This window comes from Carettochelys insculpta, chromosome 1 (genome assembly GCF_033958435.1).
Source record: "Carettochelys insculpta isolate YL-2023 chromosome 1, ASM3395843v1, whole genome shotgun sequence".
Taxonomy (NCBI): Eukaryota; Metazoa; Chordata; order Testudines; family Carettochelyidae; genus Carettochelys; species Carettochelys insculpta.
Window position 1 is genome coordinate 47,093,342 of NC_134137.1, and position 15,026 is coordinate 47,108,367.

Here is a 15,026-nt window from a genome sequence, read left to right on the forward strand (position 1 = left end):
GTTGGCTAGTAGTGTATGCTTCTATTAGTAGTACATCTTTAAATATTTATTCTGATAATGTTGAGCAAATATGTTTTCCTTTACAGTTTTAAAACCTCTTTTCCTTCTTCGTATACAGGCAATGAAACCTAACAAACTTTGGAAATCCATTGATACACAGTATAGTACTGTAACAGACTAGTTGTAATAGTTACAGCATATATAAAATATTTGAATATACTTTGTGATAGAAGTAGTGTTTAAAACAGAAAAGAATACATAGTACCTCTTGGAATTTTAAAAAAATCCTGATTTTTAAGTTTCATCTTCACAGTATTTTCAGCATAGTTTGTTACAATACAGTACAGTTCTTGCTGATTATGACATGGATAGTGTCATATTTTCAGGTGGGTTTTTTGAAACACTGTATAGAAGAGATAACGTTGCTCTTCTATGTTATGCAATAAATTTGAGTATTTATGATATTTAAAGTAGCAGGCATTTGATTTTGTTTTTCTCTTACGGAATTTTTTAAAGGAATTTATTTACGTCGTTAACAAAACTCTTCCCCCTCTTTCTGTAACAGATGGTACGTGAACAATACACCACAACAACACAAGGCACCAGACTAGAGAGGCCGGAGAACCAGTATGTCTACAAAATTGGCATTTATGGCTGGAGAAAGCGTTGCCTCTACTTATTTGTCCTTCTTCTACTTATTGTACTAGTTGTGAATTTTGCTTTGACAATTTGGATTCTTAAAGTGATGTGGTTTTCTACAGTAAGTGTCCTCTTTAATTTTCCATTCTCTTTCTAATCTTTATTAATTACTGTCTCCTCATTTGTTGCCTTATGGCATCACTTATTTCATACCTTTTCTACTTTCGTTTTATGCAATATATTTTTCTTACCTCATTAATTAGAATTTCCCATTCTATTGGAAATAAGTACACCATGTCTTTCTTTTATAACATTCATCCCTCTAAAAATTGTCATTTTAAATTATTTATATGTTGATGACATTATATTTGCCATTAATTCAAACAGCTGTTATTTGCTCTTGCCTCACAGTGGCCGTGTCTACACTAGCCCCAAACTTTGAAATGGCCACACAAATGGCCATTTCGAAGTTTACTAATGAAGCGCTGAAATACATATTCAGCGCTTCATTAGCATGCGGGCGGCCGCGGCGCTTTGAAATTGACACAGCTCACCGCCACATGGCTTGTCCCAACGGGGCTCCTTTTCGAAAGGAGCCCGCCTACTTTGAAGTCCCCTTATTCCCATCTGCTCATGGGACGAGCCACGCGGCGGCAAGCCGCGTCAATTTCGAAGCGCCGCGGCCACCCGCACGCTAATGATGCGCTGGATATGCATTTCAGTGCTTCATTAGTAAACTTTGAAATGGCCATTTGAATGGCCATTTTGAAGTTTGGGGCTAGTGTAGATGTAGCCAGTGTGTTTCTGTCATTTACAAATTGCAATTGCTCTAGTTTAATTTATACCTCCAGAATTCTTTAATGTTCAATTGTTGTCACTAGTTCAGCTTTTTTCCTGTCTGCACTCACTCTGATTTTTGAATCACCTGTTTCCTCATTATTTAAGATTTAGAAATTTATTTAGCAAATTAATGACTTAAAGCTCAAAGTCATTGAAATTACTTTCTGCTTCAGAGAACAAGAAGAAGTCCTGTGGCACCTTATATGCTAACAGATATTTTGGAGCATAAGCTTTCTGGGGAAAGACCCGCTTCATCAGATGCCCACGAAAGCTTACGCTCCAAAATATCTGTTAGTCTATAAGGTGCCACAGGACTACTTGCTGTTCTCAAAGATACAGACTAACACAGCTACCTCTCTGATTTATGCTTCAGGTTAAGCAACTTATATTGCTCATGAAGAAATGTTGTAACTTTTCACTGCTGTGTGTATATTATTACCACATAATTTTTAAATAGTTTAAAGTGTAACTTAAGTCTACAAGACAAAACTTGGGTCAGAATACAATAAAATGATTCAGTGAATATCAAAGCTGAGTTAATTTGATCTTACTATGCAGTCCATGATGCTCAGTTGATTGGAATAGACTTTCTCTAAGAAAAACAATGTGTTAAGTCCTACTGCTCTGCCCCTCGCTGTTGGCAAAAAGTGTTATGTTAACATTTCCATCATCTATTTATTATGCCATAGTCACTGAATGAAGGGGCATTTTATCTTCCCAGAGCAGTCTCTATAATCTTCTTTCTTTTACTATAAGCAGGTGAATTTTAAGTGTCTCATACTCAACATAGTTATTTTGACTGGTTTCCTGTCAAGCTTTTCACCAGATGTAAATTCTTTTCAGCAGTTTTTTTCAATATGTATTTTGGAATTCATTTGGAAGATGTGTATTTTGGTGTCTGTACATTATGAATCACAGTGAATGTAAGTGGCTAATGTTTTGTGTGTGGGGATCAATTCACAGTAAAGGTCACCACTCTCCACTTATTTTGCTGTGCCTTGGCTTCTGTGTGTGGCCAACCGGTGGCTTCTTTCCTAGGAGATGGGTCAGGGAGCAAAAACATTGGCAAAAATCTCTCCCCTTTCAGAAATTATGTCTGTGGGAACACTGTTTTCTCCCTGGACACTCTGGCAGATTTAAGGGTAACAGTTCTGAAACAAAAAAATTTCAAAAATCAAATAGAGAGAGAATCTCTGAGCCGCAGTTCATTTTCAAGTTTGACTCCATTAGCCAAGGATTAGATGGAGACTGGCAGTGGCTCACAGCTTACAAAACCAGCTTCTCTGCCCTGGGCGTTAATGTCTCCCCATTAGACTCTGACAAAGTCTCACATCTCCCTGTTTGATCTAACTTGTTTTTTCCTCTTTTGATAAGTACTACTGATACTGGGCCATTTCCACCTTGCTGAATAGACCTTGTCAGCTCTGGCCCTCCCTCTTACTGGGACCCCACTCTTTAAATACTCCTCTGAAACCACCCCCCCACTCATGCATCTGATGAAGCGGGTCTTTGCCCACGAAAACTTATGCTCCAAAATATCTGTTCGTCTATAAGGTGCCACAAGACTTCTTGTTGTTCTGTTTTCTTCCTGCTTATCCACAAAGAAAGCAGCAAATGCCACAAGATGGGACACAATATCTTTAGGCCTCAGCAATAGGAGACATGGATAACAGCACACACAAAGCGCAAGTATGTGCCGTGTGCACAATTGCCAGAATATTTTACCTGCATGGCATCCTTGTGGCTGGCTCTAGTACTGTCTGTAGCTGCTCATGTACATTCCAATATAAGGGACTGCCCCCTCGCCCCCAGCCTCACATCCTCACATTTCCTTCTTATTGCCCTTGATGGTTACTGTAATGATCTCTCTTGGGCTACGTCTACACGTGAAGCCTACATCGAAGTAGCCTATTTCGATGAATAACGTCTACACGTCCTCCAGGGCTGGCAACGTCGATGTTCAACATCGACGTTGCGCAGCACCACATCGAAATAGGCGCTGCGAGGGAACGTCTACACGCCACAGTAGCACACATCGAAATAAGGGTGCCAGGCACAGCTGCAGACAGGGTCACAGGGCAGACTCAACAGTAAGCCACTCCCTTAAAGGGCCCCTCCCAGACACACTTGCACTAAACAGCACAAGATCCACAGAGCCGACAATGAGTTGCAGACCCTGTGCCTGCAGCATGAATCCCCCGCTGCAGCAGCAGCAGCCAGAAGCCCTGGGCTAAAGGCTGCTGCACACGGTGACCATAGAGCCCCGCACGGGCTGGAGAGACAGCGTCTCTCAACCCCCCAGCTGATGGCCGCCATGGAGGACCCAGCAATTTCGACGTTGCGGGACGCGGATCGTCTACACGGTCCCTACTTCGACGTTGAACGTCGAAGTAGGGCGCTATTCCTATCTCCTCATGAGGTTAGCGACTTCGACGTCTCGCCACCTAACGTCGAAGTTAACTTCGAAATAGCGCCCGACGCGTGTAGACGTGACGGGCGCTATTTCGAAGTTGGTGCCGCTACTTCGAAGTAGCGTGCACGTGTAGACGCAGCCTTGCTGTGGCAAAATTTCTTTCCCAGTGGTTGAACTTTCTCTGTTCATAGTCTGCATAGTTATCACAGTTAATGCATGTAGTTCTTAGAGTTAGTATATTTAATAGTATTAATAGTTGTCCCCATTGTCAAGGGACTTTTGTGCCCCAGGGGCCAGCATGCCTTGATCCCCAGACTTTAAGCTATATACCTCATGCAGCAAGCCAATGACAATAAGTAGGAAAAGAACCTATTGATCCATTCTCAAACAATGCAAGTATTAGTATTCTTAAAAAGGATCAGACAACATTGCACAGCTTCAGAAAGTGCTGTGGAGCATATCTAACAATTAATACTACCCTCCTCCAGCTGTCTTTGGGCCCTATTAACTAAGGTGACGTGCCCTGCTCTGTGCATGTGTTCATTACAGCAGATTCAACTCAGATACTAAATTCAGATACTACAGTGATGAGCATACTGTAAGAGTTTATATAAAATAGAACTAATATGTCCTCCCTGCTGGTTGTTTTCCTTTCCTTGGATATAAAGTCAATCACATGCTGCAGTGTAAGTATGCAAGTTACAGAAGCAAGAAAGGTGGTTGTGTACTTTACTTAGTGTAGAACCAAAGTGTATTCTTCTCACAGTTGGCTTCTTACATAGTAGGTATTCCATGTCAAAATTTGCCACAAGATATTTGCTGCTCCTTGTAAATATATTGCAAAATCTACACAACCAAAAGATGTTTTCCAATGTCATCTGCTTTTTATAGATAAATTTTGAATGAAATATGCTAATTAAATACTCTGTGACTGTTTATTTGTTATGGCATCAGGTTTAGTTCTGTATTCCTTCAGAATTCCTGAGTGATCATGGGCAAGTTTTTGAGGTTCAGATCCTCCAGATTCGTCAGCCTCCAGATTCTCTGCTTGTTGGGATTGTCTCTAGCCATGTTTTTCTTGTTACCAACCATATATCAGTAGAGTGGGGAAGAGGAAAAGGAGAATGAAACAAAGTGGTGAGAAAGGAGAGAAAATGGGGATAAAAGGAGTGAGAGAGAATGAGGAAGGACCTAAATGACATGGTGAGAGAAATGACTGAGGGAGTTGGCGAAGCGAAAAGGAAATGTGATTCCTGAGAGATTGTGAGAGCTAAAGTGTTTAAAGAAGGATAGAGGAGAAGAAAAGACTGGGAAGTTAAAAATACGAATTAAAAATGGAAAGGGAAGTCACAAAACCTTTCCCCTGCTATGTGTCAAGCAGGGTCACATTCCAAATAAAATATACTACCAAGAAGATAAATACTCAAACATGTGATCTTAAAGTTTTGCTCTGACGACCTGTATGTATAGATATTCTTCTTCTTCGAGTGTCCCCGTGGGTGCTCCACATTAGGTGTCGGGCTCGCCCGGCGCCGCAGATCGGATCTTCCAAGCAGTTTCTGCCGGACCGCGCATGCGCCGGTGCGCGCCGCTCCCTTGCGCGCTCCTGGCCACGTGCGCGATCCGGTCCCCGCCAGTTCCTTTTAACCGCTGTCGGCTGCAGACAGAATCCGACTAGGCTATGGCCAAGTTAGCGTATTCAATGGTTTTAACTATTTTCTTTAAAGTTTTCAAGTTCTTAGGCTATTGTTAAGTTAGCCAGTTGTTATTTTCAAAAAAAAACCAAAAAAACAAAAAAAACAAGAAACAACAAGTGGGACGGAATTCAGTCCAGTCCTAGTAACAAGCGGAGCACCGGAGGCCAGGAGCCTAGGGCCATTAGCCCTCCTGCCACGGCAGGCTATTGGAGAGGGGGAAAACAGCACAGAGAAGGTGCTAAGTACCCCATTAACAACTAAAAGACTCACCAACAATGTCCTCTTCAGGATTCAAGAAATGTGAGTCTTGCCGAGAGGCAATGCCAGCGTCTGATGGGCACAGTCGCTGCATAAGGTGCCTGGGGGAGTCCCATGTCACGCAGAAATGCTCCTTCTGTGCAAAATTAACAGCCAGAGCAAGGAAGGACAGGGAGATGCGGCTTAAAATGCTGCTCTTCGACAAGGCCCTCCAGCCAGACGTGCCGGAGCGGCCGCAGCAGGAGGGACCCTCCGGGGCCCATAAAAGGAAAGCGGCCTCCCTCACCCCATCAGCGCAAAAACGGAGGAAAGTCTCCCCAACCCAATCCCTGCCGGCAGCAACAGCGAGCGGGACGGGAGGAGCGCACAGCCCCCAGCCGCAGCAACAGCTGATCGGAGGCGGCACGGAGAGCCACGTGGAGGCGGCTCAGCCTCCGATGATCAAACAGCCACCCCGCACCGCAGGCAGGGCGGCGGCTAAACAAGCGCCGGTACCGGCGGCACTGCAGGCGGCGGCACCGACCCCCGGGGAACCGGCGGTGCAGAGCGCGCAGGCACGCAGCCTGCAGGCACCGGAGGACACCGCCCGTGCGGCACCGCCCATGAGCGTGCCGAGCGCGGCGCGGACGGGGCCGAGATCCCCTGCACGTCAGGGGGCAAAGCCACCCCCTCAAGGGAGGGGGAAGGCTGCACAGAAAACAAGGCACCGCAGCCCCTCTCCAGACAGGGCTGCAGAGTTGCTTTCTTTCAGCCCTCCGCTCATGCTGCAGACTCCAACTAGAAGGCAGGGGTCCCCCCAGCCTACCCGGAGCCCCCGTCTCCATTTTTACAACCAGCCTCGCCCTGGCTGGGACCACCTTCACCCTTCTTGGGGTTTGAGCCACTGGAGTACTATCACAAATCGCTCTTTCCAGTGTCCCAGGTCTCTCGACGATCTCGCTCCCCCAGACGCAGAGGATATGCACCAAGGGAGTGGTCCAGGTCACCTTCCCAAGAACAGTGCCCATGCTGCCATGGTCGTCCCTATCACGTGGGGCATAGACACCACCGGCAGTCTACCAGGGAAAGATCCCCACAGACGGTCCTGTATCCCCGAGGGCAATCACGAACAGGGACAGAGACTCAAGTATCTCAGGGGGAACTGGTTATGGAACCCCGAGATTTTCCCTTGCAAGCTTCCAGCAAGCGGATGTACCATCACCAACAGGAACCGGAAGGGTCCAGAGAGGCGTATCATAGTGGTTCCTCGCTCTCCTCCCCAGACGAGGCTACGGCCCCGGGGGACGTCTGTCCTCCGGACGATCTCACACAGTTTCAAGAGCTGTTTAAAAGGGTGGCCTTCACGCAAGGCATCCAGACAGCAGAGGTGCAAGAGAAACACCATAAACTCCTCAAAAATCTGAGACCTCTGGCCTCCTCCAAAATAGCAATACCGCTTGACGAAGCAATCTTGGAGTCCGCCGCTATGATATGGCAGACCCCTGCGACTATTCTGCCTGTCTACAAGAGAGCGGATAAGAAATACTTCGTGCCGGCGAAGGGCATGGAGTTCCTGTTCAGCCACCCACAACCAAATTCCTTGGTGGCAGAGTCTTCGCAACAAAGATCAAAGACATCTCAATTCAAGACAGGGGGAACAGACAAAGATGCCAAGAAGCTAGAGCTGTTCGGCAGAAAGGTCTGCTCCTCCTCCACTCCACTGTTGCGAATGGCAAATTACGCAGCGCATCTAGCGAACCACAATTTCGACAACTACACTAGGTTAACCTCCCTCATGAACTCGCTTCCAGAGGACAAGAAACCGGTGCTCAAGGCCATTGTGCAAGAAGGCTACGCGGCCTCAAGCACAGGAGTTCAGATCGCCCTGGATGTTGCGGACACAGCAGCACGCTCCACAGCTACAGCAGTGGTTATGCGAAGGGAGTCCTGGCTCCAGACTTCGGGTATACCGAGGGATCTGCAGGCAAAGATCGTCGATCTTCCCTTCAACTCGCAGAAGCTGTTTGCTGAATCAACTGACTCGGTCCTTCATTCCAGTAAAGATTCAAGAGCCACACTTAGGACCCTGGGGATTTACACCCCTCCATACAGAAAGAAAAAGTACTGCCCTCAACAAAGACGGTACCAGTACCAGCAACAGCGTCCCCAGTACCACAGGGGTTACGAGCAAGGGCGACATCAACAGCACCAGCAGTACAGAACTCCCAGGCGACGTTCCCAACAGAGCCGTGCGTCCTCGGGGCAGGGCCAAAGGCCACAAGTTTGACACACAGATCCAGGGCTGCGCCATCACTACCATTGCACAAGGTCATCCGAAGCGGTTATTCCACCATCGCCGCCGACCATTCTACAACCAGTGGCAAAGGATCACCACAGACAAATTGGTGCTGGAGATCATAGCCACGGGGTACGCCATCCCCTTCCAGTCGCTCCCACCGCCACGACCTCCACCCAGGCCCCACCTCCAGGAGGCGTCCCACGTAGCGAGGCTCAAGCAGGAAGTAGACCATCTCATGCTCATAGGGGCAGTGGAAAGAGTGCTGGAGCAACTGCAAGGGAAAGGGTTCTACTCGAGGTACTTCCTCACGGAAAAAAGACAGGAGGCTGGAGGCCCATCTTAGTTCTTCGAGGCCTCAACCGGTACCTGCGCAAGCAACGCTTTCGGATGATCACAATCGCCTCCATCCTTACGGCACTAGACGATGGAGATTGGTTCGTAGCCCTCGACTTACAAGACGCGTATTTTCACATAACTATCCATCCGGCTCACCGACGATTCCTCTGGTTCATGGTAGGCAAAGAACATTTTCAATACAAGGTCCTACCGTTTGGCCTCTCCTCGGCCCCCAGAGTCTTCACCAAGACCTTGGCAGTGGTGTCAGCCTACCTGCACAGACAGGGGGTATTTATATTCCCGTATCTGGACGACTTCCTGCTCAAAGGGGCCTCGAAGGAGGAGGTAGTACGCATGATACGCGTCACAGCAGGCACGTTCTCTTCGCTCGGCCTGGTTATCAATCTGGCAAAATCAAAGATAAACCCCACACAGGACATAGAGTTCATAGGGGCATGCAGAAATTCTATTGCAGCGAGAGTGTATCTACCAGAGACACGCTTTCGGGCCATCGGCTCCCTCGTGCAAGTCATCACCTTCAGCCCTACAGTGCCGGTTCTGACGTGCTTACAGCTGCTGGGCCACGTGGCAGCAGCAACGTTCGTAGTACAGAACGCCAGGTTACACATGCGCAGCATGCAGCACTGGCTGGCGAGCGTATACAAACCGGCAGCACACACCGTTCACAGGGTGGTGTCGCCCACAGCAGAGGTGCGCAAATCCCTGCAATGGTGGGTAAACCCCAAGAACTTGCTAACAGGGGTACCCTTCCACCAACCACAAATATCGGTTTTTCTTACTACAGATGCCTCCCTCATAGGGTGGGGAGCACACATGGGTGAAGAGGTGACGCAAGGATTGTGGTCCTCCACAGAGCAGTCAATGCACATAAATATACTGGAGCTCAGAGCAGTGTTCAACGCCTGCAGACACTTTCGAGACCATATACAAGGCAAAGTAGTCGGGATCAGTACAGACAATACCTCCACCATGTTTTATATAAATCGGCAAGGAGGAGCTCGGTCCCGTGCCTTATGTGCGGAAGCAGTCCGGTTGTGGAACTGGTGCATTGCCAACAATATAACCTTGAAAGCCTCGTACTTACCAGGCGCTCACAATGTGAAGGCAGACCAGCTGAGCAGGCGTTTTGCACTCACGCACGAGTGGCAGATCCGTCCCGATCTGCTACGACCGATTTTTCACGCATGGGATTTTCCCCAGACAGACCTGTTTGCTACTCAACACAACAAGAAGTGCCCACGATTCTGCTCCAGGGCAGGACTGGGACGAGGGTCCCTGGGGGATGCATTCGCGATCTCCTGGAGGGGCCCCCTGCTTTATGCTTTCCCTCCCACAGTGCTCATCCACAAAGTCTTGCAGAAAGCCAGGAGGGACGGAGTCTGAATGATCCTGATAGTCCCAATGTGGGATCGACAGCAATGGTTCCCCCTACTCCTGCGCATGTCGGACTGGCCACCGATGCCCCTTCCGGTGGCGCCGGATCTGCTCACGCAAGCCCAGGGGTCCATAGTGCATCCGCACCCCTAAGGCCTGCAACTACAAGCGTGGTTAATCCAAGGCTCAGCTCCCTAGAGAGCACATGTACGGAGGAAGTGCAACAAGTCCTAGAAAGTAGCAGGAGGACTTCCACCAGGAAGACCTACAAGCAGAAATGGACTCGCTTCACGGTATGGTGTTCTACCAAACAGCTAGCCCCCCTTTTGGTGCCTATACCTGTAATGTTAGAGTATTTACTGGACCTCAAGAGAGGAGGACTCTCACTATCCTCATTAAAGGTCCACCTTGCCGCCATTTCGGCGTTCAGACACGAAGAGGAAGGGCACACGGTGTTCGCCCATCCCATGGTTACCAGGTTCCTCAAAGGGTTGGTAAACCTATACCCCCCTCGGAAACCGCTTCCACCTTTGTGGAACTTGGACCGGGTGCTTAATGCGCTAACGGGACCACCGTTCAAGCCTTTGGCCACAGTTTCCCTCTGCCTCCTTACGATAAAGACGACCTTCCTTCTCGCAGTCACGTCAGCTCGCAGGGTGAGCGAGCTTGCGGCAGTTATGGCAACGCCATCCTGCACTGTTTTTTCCAAGGAGGCGATAACCATACGGCTGCATCCAGCCTTTGTTCCTAAAGTTTCTTCTGAGTTTCACATTAACGAACCTATTGTTTTACCCTGGTTTTATCCAAAGCCTCATAACTCTAACAAAGAGGCGCACCTACACCTCCTGGATGTGAGGAGGGCGCTAGCCTTCTACGTAGACAGGACCAAGTCCTTCCGGAAAACGGATAGACTCCTAGTCTCTCTCGCTCCCAAATCAAAAGGAGAAGGTCTCTCTTCTCAGAGAATCTCGAAGTACATCGTATCCTGCATAAAAATGTGCTATGAACTCAAAGAGACTCCTTTACTGGCCACGCCCAGGGCTCACTCCACTAGGGCGGTGGCGGCATCAACAGCCTTTTTGAAGGGCGTTGCGCTAAAAGACATTTGCAGAGCGGCGACCTGGTCATCCTATGACACCTTCGCCAAGCACTGCGCCCTTCACAGGGTATTCCAAGAGGATACCCAGCTCTCGACAGCGGTCCTCTCGTGGACAAGCTGTACATGATCCGATTACCCACCTCCTATCTTGGGTTACTGCTGGGTAGTCACCTAATGTGGAGCACCCACGGGGACACTTGAAGAAGAAAGAAGGGTTACTCACCGTAGTAACGGTGGTTCTTTGAGATGTGTCCCCGTGGGTGCTCCACTACCCGCCCATCCTCCCCACTTCGGATCTCTGTTTAGTGTTTTGCAGGAGCATCCGAGGCGGTTGGTGAAGGAACTGGCGGGGACGGGATCGCGCACGTGGCCAGGAGCGCGCAAGGGAGCGGCGCGCACCGGCGCATGCGCTTTGTGGCAGAAACTTCTTGGAAGATCCGATGTGCGGCGCCGGGCGAGCCCGACACCTAATGTGGAGCACCCACGGGGACACATCTCGAAGAACCACCGTTACTACGGTGAGTAACCTTTCTTTCTTCATTGAGTGATGTCCCCATAGGTACTCCACTGTAGGTGCTGGGCTCATCCCGGTGCCCGAGATCAGAGACTTTTCTACAGCTATAGTCAGCCGGACCACGGTTGCTTGGTCAGCGCCTCACGGCATTTGCACCCTTTTGGTCATGCACACAGTCCACTTGTCAGTTGCTCTCACCTGCCTCCAGTTGTGGACAGCATGAGCTGATCTCCCCAGCAAACTTACCTCGTCATGAGAGTATCCTGTTCATCGTTTTTCATCATATTTGGTTGTTCTTTCTTTAATAGTTCCCATTTTATCACTTTTTAAAAAAATACTTAGATTAATTAAGATAACTTTTCTTTGTCGTTAGAGTTGGTTACATAAGTTTTCTTTCTTTCACGTAAAAAACAAAACATAACATATTCACCTTGTTTTCAGAAGTGTGACACCTGTTGCAAGGCAATGCCTGCCTGAGATGGACATTAGGCTGATACTCATTCCCTCATTGAGACTCACGTACCTCGGAAGTGCCTTCATTACACTAAATTGACCTCAAGGGACCGCTGCAATTGGGAAATGTGGCTTTGCGTGATTCTTTTTGACATGGCTCTCCAGCCCTCATCCTCAGATCCTATAATGTCTCCTGACCAAACGATTCACAAACCCACTAGATCTCTGCCTGCTACTTTGCAGAGCAAATGAAGCAACGCTAACAGGCCTCGTAAGGCTGGCACCGCCGCTTCTAGTTCAATATCGACCCTAGAGATGATGATGAGAAGGCCAGCATCTGCTGTTCTGGCCCAAAAGGAGGGGGAATCAAGAACAACATTGGCAACAGCTACCACCTCCGCAAAGTCATTGGCATAGAAGAATACCTCTGCACTGTCAGTGCCGACAGCACCGAAGACCACCTCAGTGCTGCCATTGGCAAAGGCACTGATGATCGCCTCTGTACTTCCGGCAACAGTGGCACTGAGACAATCAGCATGAGCACACTTGGCACCAAGACACTCGATACCACAACATTCAACAACCATGATGGCACCAAGGAAGGCAGCATTGAAAACATGGCACTGGAGCCTGTCATCGCACTCCCCCTCTTTGACCTTCTCCCTGGCACCATCCCCTTCACTGCCACCAAAGAGGTCACCAACACTGCCTTGATGTATCTCTCCCCATTGTCCACATAGTAGACTGCCTTCACCCTTTCTCAGTCCAGCCATAACAGAGACCGAGCAATATCAGCAGCATTTCTTTGCCTCTCCATCACCATGATTACCATACAGTTGTGCGTACTCACCACATTCACCACAGATTTCTCACTGGGAGCCTTACAGAAATTTATGCTGCCAGAGATACTCTCCCCATCAAAGGTCATATTACTACCACAACCACCATTATTCTCTACATCACTACTCTTATTAGTGCTATTGATCGCAATCCAGGGGAAGGACCTCATGTGAATCCACATCTTCTAAGCAGTCACCTACTCATCAACGGTCACTCATCAACTGAGGCATCCGTGATGGTAAACACCACCAGGCAAACTTTCAGTTGCTTTGGATTGCTGATCAACAAGTAAAAATCAATATTCCAACCCCCTCAGAACCTGGAATTTACCAGTGCTCCACTCAGCACAACCTCAATGAGAGCTTACCTGCCCTTGCAGAGATTCCAGGTCATTCAGGACTTTATAGATGTAATGAACTACAGCCCTAGAATACAAATAATCACATGTCTAAGATTAATGCACCACATGGCTGCAACAACATATGTACTTACATATGTGCAGCTTACACCATTGGATAGCTTCCGTTTACAACCACAAGAAACATGACCTGTACAGATCAGTAACTCTTCCTACTCGTGTTTGGACAAACCACCAAAATCTCTTTTCCGGTGTGCCTTTTCAACAACCATCCTCACAGCATATCACCGCAGACACATCCCTCCTAGGCTGGGGAGCCCACATGGGCACTCTGTCTGTTCAAGGTCGCTGGTCACCTCAGGAGACCTTACTTTACATCAACCTACTGGATCTCAGAGCAGTCTTCAATACTTGCAAGCATTTCCACAAATATAGTGACAATACTATGATCAAAATGTTGACAGACAACATCACAACAATGTACTATATCAATCGTCAGGGCGGAGTAAAATCTCACTCCTATGTTCAGAAGCAATCCAACTTTAGAACTGGTGCATCCAAAATAACTTCACACTTGTGGCATCTTACTTACCTGGAATCAACAACATTGCTGTGGATTGTTTGAGCAGACACTTCACATCAGACCGCAAGTGGGAGTTTCACAGCGAGGTTCTGCATCTCCTGTTCCAATGTTGGGGAACTCACCTCATAGACCTCTGTGCCACCTACCACAACAAGAAGTGTCATTATTACTGTTTCAGGTTGGGAGTAGGCCACGGATCTCTGGATGATGCATTCCTCCTCAAATGGAAGGGAGTTCTCCTTTACCCCTTTCCTCCCATAGTGCTCATACCCAAAGTCTTGCACAAGGTCAAGACAAACAGAGCCAGAATCATACTAGTGACACACTCTTGGGCACATCAAAACTGGTTCCCCTTCTTCTAACAAATGTTGTCATATACTCCCTACCTTCTCCCTGCCCTTCCCAACCTTTTGACTCAGAACCTGGGATCTCTGCATCATCTTTGAATACAAACCCTACATCTCACAGCATGTCTCCTAGTTGGCTCAATGCTTCCAATCATCTCCGCTCGACACAAGTCAAAGAAATTTTAAGTCATAGTAGAAGGCAGAATACCCAAGCCACTTACCTGTCCAAACGGCATAGATTTACTGCTTGGTGCCCATTACATCACATGGAACTGCACACAGCTCCTTCGCACACTATCCTAAAAGAGTCAAGCTTGGTGTTAGCTTCTCTAAAGGTGCATCTCACGATGGTCACTGCCTTCAGTCACCCCACTGATGGTTTTTCAGTGTTTGCCCATCCTGTGACTAAGAGGTTCATTGAAGGACTTACAGATCTGAACCCTCCTCGAAGATCTGTCCACCTCTATGGGACTTGGACATAGTACTAGGTGCTCTAATGGCACCACCCTTTGAACCATTAGCTACCACCTTACAATTGATGACCATGAAAGTTGTCCTCATGGGTGCACCACTACCTGCCCTCCTCCTCGCTCTGGAGTCTCTCATATTTTTCAGATGCTAGGGCAGTCTCAAGGAACTGGCCGGACCTGGACAGTGTGCATAACTAAAAGGGTGCGAACAGCATGCACATACTTAGTTTGGCTGACTACAGCTCTAGAAAAGTCTCCAATCTGCCACACCACTTTGAGCCAAGCACCTACAGTGGAGCATGGACAGGGACTCACATCTCAAAGAAAGACAGTTACTGTACCAAGGTGACTAGTAACAGAGAGAAAGCCGTGCTAGTCTATGTACTATCAAAACAAAAAAGTGCTAATTTACTGCTTTTTTGTTCTGTACCAAGGTGAGTAACTTCACTTTTTTCACACATTTTGGAAAGTAAGCACAAAAGATGTGTGAAGATGAGCAACACATA

General features: G+C 47.9%; 1 protein-coding gene across 6 annotated transcripts in view; it reads left to right on the top strand.

The window, feature by feature from the left end:
- SGCG (sarcoglycan gamma) overlaps positions 1–15,026 on the top strand; it is a 170,428-nt gene that overhangs the window by 58,366 nt on the left and 97,036 nt on the right. For all 6 annotated transcript variants that reach the window (XM_074985525.1, XM_074985530.1, XM_074985499.1 and 3 more), the window contains one exon: positions 566–760. In XM_074985525.1, coding sequence (XP_074841626.1) covers positions 566–760 — 195 coding nt within the window. The remainder of the gene's footprint in view (positions 1–565; positions 761–15,026) is intronic.